Below are 13,008 nucleotides of genomic sequence, written 5' to 3'. Positions count from 1 at the left end.
ACGATGATTTGTGTCCCTTAATCCAAAAGGCTTATTAACTAAAAGGCCAATGTAAACGAATCTTAATTAGGCTGATATATGTTTTTCCCACAATCGTCTCAAACAAATGAAGGTAGCTCGGTCTTTTCCGTTAAGTTTTAGTATAATATATGTTAAATGTGTTTATCTTACAAAGACGAACGTTTAAATCCATCAAGGCATTATTAGAAAACTACTTTTTCCAATTAAAAACGCACGCGACTCAAATGTGCTGAAGTAGTCAACTTACAAAAAATAATGTAAGTCCTGTAAACATAATAGAAACCATAACATAAAATGTTTCCATTTACAATAGCTATACATGAGCATTGAGCGCCACCTCTTTTGCATTGGCTCCATCTCTTTTTGAAAAAAATGCACATTTATCTATGAAATCGGCTAGAAGCCGATGTTTTTGTGCACGCATTAACTTGTTCAGGTTCAAAGCAATCGTTTTATGTAATGAGCGATTGAATTGGCAGGGAATTCGCTCGTCACACAGGCAAAAAGACATCGATTTGCTTTTACGAATTCTACCATGCCACATCTTATAAAGGTCCTCGCGTTTTCAAATGGGTTGTGATTGTATGTTTTTGTACGTCTTTGGATAAATTTATAATCGCTGAATCGCACTACATTAGACGATCTTTCAAAATAATGCGAAATATTTTGAAGAACATATAAAACATCCGGACCTGAGCGCCACCTCGGAAGTTGCATTGGCTCATTTATTAATGCATCTCAAAAAAGAGGTGGTGCGCGTGATTAACGGCCGTGTTTAAGTTTTGTAAAAAAAATCATCGATACTATTTACGTATTTGCTCTGTTCCTAACGAAAGTTAATTATCACTTTTATTAGGTTTTTAAATAAAAATTGAATACAAAGTTCAAGACAAACATAACACAGTATATTTCGTATATACATGAACAATTAAAATTCATATACAATGCACTTTTTTCAGAAAATTGTATATGTTTAAAGATTTGGCGCTGTTTGTTTGATATTTTTAACATTACAATACTTCAATAAATCACGTCAATATTATTATAGTTTACAATTTGTATCGTTTTGATATGCCTTTAAATGTTTCAATACATTCAATTACATGGGTAGAATACCGTCCGAACATAGAACAACGATAAACTCCAACATCGTGTGAATACATAACACAGATCAAACGTTATCCACGTGTAAGTCGAACACTGCACTTTGCCAATATAAACCAGTTCAGGAACTGTTAAGCGCTTAATATAACACAAAATCAATGGAACATCTAGAAAACCTCACTTGCAAAAAACATTCATATTTAAAATTATAACACTTGTATAAAGACTAACACATTATCGACTAAAACGTGCTAAACAAAAACCTTTTTCCATATTTGCTTACGTATGCTTTAACGTACGAATAAATACCTTAAGACATACAAATTGTTCTCCAGATTTTACACATGCACAGTTCATAAAACATTTAATATAAATAAAGAATACTGCAGTTATTAAAAAAATGTATTAAATGCCATGGTCGACTCACGCTTAATATTTGAGTACTTTAAGATAATTACAGTGGCACACACATTTAGTTAACTCTGAGGACTGTGTGTAGAATGCCGATCTAGGAATTGACAGGAAATGCAGAAAAACAGGTGTAGAATTCGGACCTAGGAATTGACAGGAAATACAGAAAAACAGGTGTAGAATTCGGACCTAGAAATTGACAGGAAATACAGAAAAACAGAGCCTGAGTAGGCAGAATAAAGAGTTGGGCGGTTTGTAAGATTGGTAGCAGTGGACCAAACCTAATGTGGTGAATAAAGAGTTAGACGGTTTGTAAGTTTGGTAGCAGTGGACCAAACCTAATGTGGTGTTATATCAAAATTACATACATAAAAGTATCACCCTCTTGAACAAAACAAAAACCGAAAGAAAGTGACATTTTCTGACTTTTTGAGAAGGAGTGGACAAAGCCAATGTCAGATGCAATACTAATGTCAGATTCGCTTAATGCAAATTCAGAAGGAAATTAGAACAATAGATGAAAATTGATCAAATATTGAGCACTATTTACCAGAAGACAGGGTGTACAAAACTGTCGCAAATGACAAACCACATGATTATAAAAATGCACGAAATGTTTGAGGAACGAATACTAGATATACATGTATGCACATAAAACAAAATGCAATCGAAAAGATGAAGATGTAAGGACATTCGTCATTTAAAAGAGATTTATAGAATACAAATTACACATATGTATGAGCAAGTCTGGGTCGGAATGAGCTGTAACATCATTTGAATTATTAATAACACGAACTTTGCGACTAATCTTCTGCAGTTGATTTGTCACGTATAACATATAATTACAATTAATATTTAACATCTATTGTTACGACGTTATATATAAAAGGTGACGTTGATAAAATTTTGAGATCGAATAAAAATACACACACTTTCGCTTTATATCTTGAATTATGAATCTTGATAAGTAGTATAAAAGCAAAATGCTTTCATAGAGACACGGCGTCCCAAACAATAATCCATTTCAAACACTCGTGACAAATCTATCTTATTTTCGATGTCATCCGTGGACATAATGACATCATAAGTCCGTTTCCAAGTACTTCTTTTCGTTTTGCTGTTTGGGCACACTGATATCATTCGTTTTCTGGGAAGCTTTAATTGCCGCCTGCTTTAAAATTGCCTCGTCATCTTCATCAATAGCCATCGTCTGTAGAACATTTGTACATTTTAATATCAAGATCAGCGAAGAATTTGGGCATGAACATGTGGTATTAAGAATCAGCATAAATAGTTAGATCATGAATTGATTTCAATGGATTATGCAGCCAAATAGAACATATAAAGCGAGACTAGAGATTTGTTTGTTATAAACATGTAGTCCGTTATGTATGACCAGCGAAATAATACAAACGTCGATTGCAGGAATTAATTCATTATTGTACTGTATCAATTATTCCCATTGAAAACAAAAAATAGTTATTACTCTTTGGCCATATTCGCCCAAACAGCACGACACAATGTCGTTTTAGTTCTAAGAAGAATACAAAAAACACCAACAAACGAGGTGCAGACATAAACGATTAAATCTAAGCTCCAAAACAAATTTCGTTACATGCTTGCCTGTACAAAATTATATTTTTGACGATGCTGCTTCAGCGAAGCAGCTAGTCTAAGTTATCATACCATGACAAAATTCTTCACAATGGCGACTTATGTAAAATTCCGAGCCAGTCCGATTGAGTAAGTTAATTTTCTCACTCGGCACACCTCGCTGATTATCCTTGATAAAGGTAAAGTCAGCTTGGTTCCCGGCCTCTTTCAAATTTATCAAGAGGTTCGGGACAGGAACCAGACATGAAACTGCCAGGGGGCACTTCAAACGCTGTGACGCTGGGAAACCCCTAATTGTAATTATATTTAGATTTGATCGAGAATGTAACCCGCCTCTCAGTTTCGCTGAATGGGTCAAGTTCCCCACGGGTACTATTTCCCCGTACCCCCAGTTTTGTTTTCGTACCCAACATTTTTCGTGCCCATTTTTTTCGTACCTATTTTTTTTCGTACCCAATTTTTTTTCGCACCCAAATTTTTTGTCGTACACATTTTTTTTTTCGTACCCATTTTTTGCGAACCCAAATTTTTCTTTGTACCCAAATTTATTTTTTGACATAATTGTTTCGAACTCAAAATTTTCATACCAAATTTTTTTTCCTACCCAAAATTTTCGTACACACATATACAATTGTGGTAATGTGGATAAACTTAAATTGATGCTTTGATATCCATCCTCTTCATAAGCATCGTCACACACGCACTGTCAGTACTTTGATATACATACCATTGTGTACATTCGGTCTATTTAACTTCCGTAAGTGTATATATGACCAGCGCCATGCGAAAATGGACCTTATGTCATATGCTGACAAGAAATCTCCTATCCAGACTGCTCGGATGCTCAGGTCGGCCTGGAAGAACGCTGGCCGCATATGACATATACTCTATTTCGCAAGATGCGGATCATATGATATCAACAAGCACAGAAACTGACATCTATAACAATCGGACATTTAACAATAGAACAAGGATGTGAATGTTTATTTGCCTGCATATCGTCTCTTTGTAACGACCTCATGAATATACACGTATATCACAAACCAAGCATTATTAAAGACAAAAGCATAATGAATTATAACTAAGCCACATATTTGTGATCCAAGTATGTCGGAAGAATTTTCGGCATGAAAAAAATGTCTATGATATCTTCAATCACAGCGCAATGTCAATAATGCGTTTGCGTTAAAAAAATTAATGTCGTTATTTAATGTAAATTCATAATAAGAGATTTAATTTAATTTAATTCCATAATTCTTAAAATTGATGTTGCCAACTGCGTATGCCTATCGTATATTCTATTTAATTATCCCACTTCAGCAGTTAAAGATGGCAAATCATGTATCATTTGTATGTCATGAAAAAAGGACAATTACGGCCTTCTATATTAACGTGTCTTATAATGTCTATATGATATTAACTAGACTACAGTCTCTAACAAGATTGAAGATTGAATTGAATAAAACCTATTTTAAAACTAATTTTATTTCATAAGCATGCATTCCGCAAAAAAAAAACAATAACATGCATACATACAACCTCCTCGTCGACTTGTGAGAAACGAGAAAACGTTTGCTTGACTCGAGTTTTTTCGACAGGAACCTCCGAGGCCGAAGGCGTTACATCTTTGGCCTCTTTCCGGCGTTTCTTCACGTACCAGTTGCAGGCAAACCAGAACGAGACTGATATGCCAAGAACGAAGGTCAAGGTCAACATGACGATGGTCCCTTGATCGACATGATCGATGCCTGTAAACCGTTGTAAGGACATCCACAGGTTACGTTGATGGAGCATTATACCCTCAGTTGTCATGGTAAATTAAAACGTGTAACCGAAAATCAAAGGTCTTACACGGATGCAATAATGTGCTCCGTATGTTGTATGGCTACTTATGGCATTTGTTGGAAACAGTCTTTTATTTAATGAATAATTTTTACTTAAAGAGAATATTTAATGTGTAATTTAAATTTAAATGTTTAATAGATGACACATACGTGCATTGTTTGAAAAAAAAAACGCCGTCTTATCCAGTCTATCCAACACATGTTACCGCGTTCATATATATGAATTGCAATATAATAAAAGTAGTTACGGTGTACATTGTAAAAACACATATACAGGAGTATATTACAAGGTTTAGGTACATGCACATACGCTTACCAGTTCCGCTGTCAGACATTTCGCGTGTTTACAAAAAAGGCGTAACATTCAACTCCCACCATTTGGAAATATCCGTGCAATTTTGTTTTTGTGTTCAGGCATGATCTGACTTCATTTTACCAGCAGATGTTCTCGGTGATAGACATCGAGCAGTGGTTTCGGAAATAACGTCCCGTAAACTGGTGTAAAACGGAAGCACTCATCGTAGCAACTTGACAATCAGAATATAATATTTGTCTCTATGTAAACCAGTGAGCATTTTAATATAGTTCATTTCATATCGTGATAAGCGTTATTTTATTTTCCTTTTGTGTTCACTGCTCAATGGAATAATTTAGAAACGTTAAAGGGACTGTCAACCACGAATGACCAAAAAAGAAAAGTTCTAAAATACCGTATGTTTTTACAATTGTCCACATGGCATTCAGTTTGCAGTTATTGCCGCTATCGGTCGCTTACAAACGCAAATAATTAATATTTAAAATACATCGGTCAATTAAAATAAATCACACTTCTCTCTCTCTCTCTCTGCAAGTTCTTCCCAACTGCTGTGTTCTTGAGAATATTTGTTCGACCTAGTAGAGGGTTAATATGTTTCCGAATATAAGTCATCATGTTAAGAATAATGACCACTTTACAACATAAGAGAGGCAACTCTGACCAAAATATATCTTTATAGTTAATCCAGTACCGTACCTTGGTGTATCATTTTCAGTAAACGGTTCAAAACAATGTTGAACAAGCTTAAAAGCAATGAATTTACTTTAAATCCGTGCACATAATTCAGATCTGCCACTAAATTTAACACTATCTCTTTTTGATCATACTTTTTAATCCAATACTAACATATTGATGCGAAATATGGGTCTATGAAAACTATGACATTAATAGAACGCTTACATAGCGACTTCCTAAGAGAAATTACTATGGCACGTAAAAACACTCCGTCATATATGCTATGGTCAATAACAATAGGCATGACTTTAAATTGATATGTAAAATTAAACAAATATTAGAATGGACAGCAAAATCGATCGTGTGGCATGAACAAAACTCGCCCAGAAATAACTACCAATACAAGTTAAACGTGCCATTATTTATCAATAGACTTATCCCGGAAAAGCACGAGTTTAGAAAAAACCCTATAATCACATCAACCAATGATAGCTTACGGCTTACTTTAACGGTTGATACAGTGTGTGCTTTTGAAAGGATTATAAATGGGTCAGCTTATTTGTACCAGCAGATTAGTGGGTTTTTCCAAAAAGTAGTTTTTTCCGGGATACATGTATACATTCAACAGTGGCATGCAGACATGAACCAATCAAACAAGGCACATTTTATAATGCAGTTAAAACAATATTGAATTTGAAAATTACCTTAAACTTCTTTCCAAATCTAAATATCCACCTATATTGAAGCTCCGCACTGCGAATCATCATTTCCCAATCGAAACTGGCAGATGGAAGGGAACACCCGAAGTAAATAGATGTACCTTTTATTTGATGAAGGCTGCAATGGCAATGAAGACCATTACATTTTGAAATGCACTCATTTTACTGTGTAAAATGAGTCCATTTTACAACTATGTTTTCAAGACGTGTTTGAAGTGTATAAACTTTGGTGTATAATGTCCATAGAAAATGTGGAATATCTACATAAATTTATTAAATAAACACTAACATCCTGTTAATAAATATCAAATACCTTGTGTTAACCTAGTTGTGTGTGTTTCCATAGATACATTAAACTAAAAACAATGAGCCTTTAACATTCATATTGTGCCAGGAAATATTACGTTTTTGTCTTTGTTTTGTGTTGTGCAACGTTTTGTCATTTTGTTGTTGTTGTTCCTTGCACATGTATGTTGACTGTACCACGTTAACCATGAAACAAGTGTCTAGTTAAATATTGTATTGCTATATATCTTCCTACTGCATACCTGAATGTCTGACATGAAAATACGATTAGCATCGTATAATTGAGAGTGACCATCGTAACATTAAAAGTGAGCATCATATAATGGAGAGTAAGCATCATATTATTGAGATTGAGCATCATATAATGGAGAGCGAGCATCATATAATTGAAAGTTAGCAGCATATAATGGAAAATGAGCATCATATGATGGAGAGTGAGCAGCATATAATGGAAAATGAGAATCATATGATGGAAAATGAGCATTATATAATGGACAATATGCAACATATTATGGAGATTAAGCATCATATAATGGACTATGAGCAGCATATAATGGACAATACGAATCATTTAATGGACCGTGAGCATCATATAATGGTAAAATATCCACATACTATCGTTAATTAACAACTTTTTATGGAACGCCTTCACTGTCTTATAATACTAAAACTTGTGATATTACGTCAATCTGACTGTGTATGAATGCCTGTAACCATTATATATTTGCATAATCACAATATATAAATACATAATTTGAATATATACAAATAAAGCATTAATGTATTAAGACATAATTTCTCAGATATAGATAAAATGTAAAAATATACAGATACGAATGTATTATACACAGATAATCTTCCATTGTATAAAGGCATTACTGCTTTATATGAAGGCAAAATATCTTTATATGAACATAAATCGTTATGTAATAATGATAACGAATATTTTCTCATTATATATAGGCATAACTTGTTTATATAAAGGCAAAATACCTTTATATAAACATAAATCGTAATTATATAAACCCATATCGTCTTTATATGCAGATAAAATTTGAAAAATACGTTAAAAATCTTAAATTAATTTATGTAAATATGTTATTTCAACACGTAAAGATAAATTTATAGTACAGACAGATTTTAATGTTTTGTATGATCATAAATAGTTGTTTTATTAAGATAATTACGTTATAACATAAATCCATACAAAGTTAAGATGCTTATGAACATCGAAATAAATTACATTTATACAAAATTTCGTAAGCAATATATATAATCTAAATGATTTAAAGATAACATTAAAAATATACGAAGCTTTTATTACACACGGGAGAATATTTTGTGTGCATTATTTCACAACAATGGATATGGATTTGATACTTGAGCGAATTGGAGTGGAAGAAGGAGTGATACGGCGCTTCAGACAAGAGAAGATAACACCGGACACCATCACTTATGTCACTGTACGACTTTAATTGCTTGGGTGTAAATGACAAAACAACTATCATGAAATTTCGTGTTGAATGTGTTTGTTAACGGAGTAATCCGTGGTAGCATAATACTAACTTATGTTCATATAAAGATCTTTTGCCTTCATATAAAGAAGCAATGCCTTTATATAATGGAAGATTATATATCTATATATAAGAGAATTATATCTTTATATATTAATACTTTACCTGTATATATTGAAATTATGTATTTATATATTGTGATTATGAATATATATAATGGTTACAGGCATTCATATAAAGATCTTTTGCCTTCATATAAAGAAGTTATGCTTTTATATAATGGAAGATTATATATCTATATATAAGAAAATTATATCTTTATATATTAATGCTTTCTATGTATATATTCAAAATATGTATTTATATATTGTTATTATGCATATACATAATGGTTTCTGGCATTCATATAAAGATCTTTTGCCTTCATATAAAGAAGTAATGCCTTTATATATTGGAATATTATCTGTATATAATACATTCGTATCTGTATATTTTTACATTTTATCTATATATAAGAAAATTATATCTTTATATATTTATGCTTTATAAGTATATATTTGAATAATGTATTTATATATTGTGATTATGCATATGTATAATGGTTACAGGCATTCATGCACAGTATGATTGACGTAATATCACAAGTATTAGTATAATAAGACAGTCAAGGCGTTCCATAATCTGATGGTAACGGTCACTTAAATAATGCTCATTGTTCATTATATGATGCTCACTGTACATTACATAATGATTAGTGTCTATTATTATGATGTTCATTGTACATTATATGATACTCACTCTCCATTATATGATGCTCACTCTCCGTTATATGGTGCTCACTCTCCATTACGATAAAATATTTTTATTAAATTCAAATGACATATCCATATCATGATGGGTTTTTTGTTTATTAAAAATGTTTAGATCTTTGTTTTATTGTGTTATTTTTAAAAAGACACCGATTTTTTTTATTTAGATATAAATTAAATATTTATTGTAACCATAATTTAATACAGGCCTGATTTCGTGGGGCCATTAACAGATAGTCTAATATGCATTTTATTACATTTATTTTTAATGCGAACCTGTTACATTTCACTATCAAAAAATGAAATGTTGGTATTACGGTGCAGTTCACGAACATTCGAATTGAATACATTTAGCATATTAAGCATTTGCTTATTTATAACAAGATGGCCCTCATATGTTAATTGCAATTTTCACATTTTTTCAGTGACAATGTATGTTGTATTAGAAATGTTGTTGTTGTAATATAAGCCGTACATTTTACACTTGAAGTCGCTTTAAGCTGGCTAAGCCGCGTTGAAATCACCTTTTTGTTGTTTTTACTTTAGTTAAAACAATATTTAAGTTAACATTTTATAATGATTTCCCTTGTTTATGATCCACAGAAAATAAATATATAATTGGAAATCATTTAAGTAATTGAATAGTTTTCTTTTCTTGTGTACAGTACCTAACAATGCCTTAATGTTCCTTCATTCTGAGATCCACGCAAAATACTGTTATTTATTAATCATCGACAATTACGCTGAGATTAATAAGCACGTGTGGCAATTATTATGTTGCCCAAACTGCTTAAAAATATTGTGCATCAAACGGTATAACACGTTTTATAGAACACACACCTGGTGTGGTTAAACTATTTATTGTGTTTGTTTTCTCATTACTCGTTCATATGTTCAAGAAAAAAAGATAAAATAATAACCTTTTATAAAGTATGTATAGCACCTACAAATTTGAATAATGATCGAACAGTAATGATCATGCATTTGATATAAAATCTGTGTAAACTCTTAAAAATTACGTTCATTCCATATGTACAACACGCTTTGTTTGTCGGACAAAAAGGGGGCCAGATAAGCGTTGCTGAGGGATGTGTGAAAAATCGATATCTGATTGGCTGATCGACAAAATGTGGGCGGAGTTGGCGACTGGTCAATTAAAGTCGTACAGTGACATAAGTGATATGATGTCCGGTGTTATCTTCTCTTGTCTGAAGCGCCGTATCACTCCTTCTTCCACTCCAATTCGCTCAAGTATCAAAACCATATCCATTGTTGTGAAATAATGAAAAAAAAAAATTCTCCCGTGTGTAATAAAAGCTTCGTATATTTTTAATGTTATCTTTAAATCATTTAGATTATATATATTGCTTACGAAATTTTGAATTAATGTAATTTATTTCGATGTTCATAAGCATCATAACTTTGTATGGATTTATGTAATAACGTAATTATCTTAATAAAACAACTATTAATGATCATACAAAACATTAAAATCTTTCTCTACTATAAATTTATTTTTACGTGTTGAAATAACATATTTACATAAATTAAATATAGATTTTTAACGTATTTTTCAAATTGTATCTGCATATAAAGACGATATGGGTTTATATAATTACGATTTATGTTTATATAAAGGTATTTTGCCTTTATATTAACAAGTTATGCCTATATATAATGAGAAAATATTCGTTATCATTATTACATTACGATTTATGTTCATATAAAGATATTTTGCCTTCATATAAAGCAGTTATGCCTTTTTACAATGGAAGATTATCTGTGTATAATACATTCGTATCTGTACATTTTTACATTTTATCTATATATAAGAAATTATGTCTTTATACATTAATGCTTTATCTGTATATATTCAAATTATGTATTTATATATTGCGATTATGCAAATATATAATGGTTACAGGCATTCATACACAGTCACATTGACGTAATATCACAAGTTTTAGTATTATAAGACAGTGAAGGCGTTCCATATCAGATCATGGTCAATTATCATCATACTATAATTTATTATTGACGTATAATGCCAAAGTAACATCATATAATGTAAAATCAACATCATATACCGGTACTGATTAAGATAGTCATGTAATATACTTTGTCATGTTAAGGCAGTTATGGCGTTCCATGACTATGCATCGCGTAACCAATTTAGATCGGATATTATTTGCAACCTAACTATGTTTAACAAAACAGAACAGACCTTTATTACTCCCAGGTATACATAGATACAACATGGGGAAATATTATCAAATACATTTAATAAATACGACATATGTATGCTTTCGGTCTCAATATCAAACAATAATTTGTTGATTATAAATATGAGTGTTATACAGTTAAGCGGTTAGTTAATTCAGTGGGAAAGGGGGAAGTCATTTAGAAAACATGTATTAGTACAGCATTTTCAGGGCTTGTACAGAATTTAATTGAATTACACAATAACAAGTAATTCGAATCGGCTTTCGGGCTCAAATATGAGTAACATATAAAATAAAATAACAGATAATGAAAGAGGATATGAAATTATGGCTAATTATATAAACAAGACATAGCAAACAACATTAAATCAAAACACGTTATATTAAAGAACAGCGCACTAGTTGTGGCTACGCGCCTTTACAGTAGCAGTAGTTTACATACGGGCATTAACTATGGAAGGGTATTTAGGTAAACAATACATCATTCGTGGTGAATATTTACATTATGACTGATGCTTATTCTAATTTGCTTGATGACAATTCCAACATGCTTGTTGTCTATTCGTTTATACTTGATGATTGCTGCAACATTACATCATTCATGATGAATATTTACATTATGCGTGATGTCTATTCTAAAATGCTTCATGACAGTTCCAACATGCTTGTTCTCTATCGGTTATACTTGATGATTGTTGCAACATGCTTGGTGACTATCCAATGTTTGTGTGTTCAATATTCCTGAAACCAGTCATAATCGGTTTTGCCACTAAGCGTCATTTAAAACGACAGTAAGCAACAGGCAGTAAGCATAATGCAAGTTACTAAATTATGACAACAGGTGGCGCGCGTTTATTTTCCGTATGTTGAATAAAAAACTTTTCGGAGAAAAGCGAAAACATCCGAATCATTTTGACTAGTAAACTGAGTAAGCTGAATTAGTTCCCTTTGTTATATAATCTCCATTAAATAAATACGTTTATTACTGCCATGAAGACCAGACCAGTAAACCTACACAACGAATTGACTTCCGTGAATATCTTTGATATTTGTAAGATGCAATTGGCACTCAAGAAATTATATATGTATTTTATTCAGGACATAACGGGGCTGATGTGTTGGAAGGTCCGTGAACTTACCGTCTTTTCGTTTTTCGTTTTGCATTCGACAACACGAAACACGAAAATAAACGCATATTAGTTCATATTCCGATTTTCTTATAACCGAAACAAATACAAAAAACAAAGAACAAATCGACTAATTTATATCGTTTTTCGTATTACGCATTACAAAACAAAACACGAAACGTGTATGTCTATTCATATTTCGTTTCAATTTAAATTAAAAAAAATCAATATTTGAAAATTGAAACAAAGCGCCTGCTCTCATTTATCGTTCTTGATTTGATAAAACGATACACGGAAAACGGAAAACGATGGGCGCTGCGCAGCTT

The 13,008-nt window shown here is 32.0% G+C and overlaps 1 protein-coding gene across 3 annotated transcripts; it reads right to left on the bottom strand.

The window, feature by feature from the left end:
- Window positions 1–231: 231 nt before the first annotated feature.
- On the bottom strand, window positions 232–5,587 carry LOC127853616 (uncharacterized). Of its 3 annotated transcripts, none has more exons than XR_008036698.1 (4): window positions 5,311–5,537; window positions 4,687–4,898; window positions 1,680–2,746; window positions 232–1,633 (listed from the first exon to the last, which is right to left on the bottom strand). XR_008036698.1 is itself a non-coding variant. In XM_052388283.1 (4 exons), the coding sequence occupies exons 1-4, from the start codon at window positions 5,327–5,329 to the stop codon at window positions 2,733–2,735; spliced, it is 372 nt and encodes a 123-aa protein (XP_052244243.1). In that variant the 5' UTR covers window positions 5,330–5,587; the 3' UTR covers window positions 232–2,732. The 3 variants fall into 3 exon arrangements, 2 of the variants coding, with proteins under 2 accessions (XP_052244243.1, XP_052244244.1); XM_052388283.1 differs by adding an exon at window positions 3,878–4,004 and having other exon boundaries at window positions 232–2,746; window positions 5,311–5,587; XM_052388284.1 differs by having other exon boundaries at window positions 397–2,746; window positions 5,311–5,511.
- Between the last annotated feature and the right edge of the window lie 7,421 nt (window positions 5,588–13,008).

The sequence above is a fragment of the Dreissena polymorpha genome, chromosome 12 (assembly GCF_020536995.1).
Source record: "Dreissena polymorpha isolate Duluth1 chromosome 12, UMN_Dpol_1.0, whole genome shotgun sequence".
Classification (NCBI taxonomy): Eukaryota; Metazoa; Mollusca; class Bivalvia; order Myida; family Dreissenidae; genus Dreissena; species Dreissena polymorpha.
This window is presented reverse-complemented; position numbering and strand designations above follow the sequence as displayed.

Coding starts and splice junctions, on each gene's coding strand:
- LOC127853616 (XM_052388283.1), bottom strand. Junction 4,005..4,686: donor CACAAGTCGACGAGGAGGTT/GTATGTATGCAT, acceptor GCGTTCTTCCAG/GCCGACCTGAGCATCCGAGC.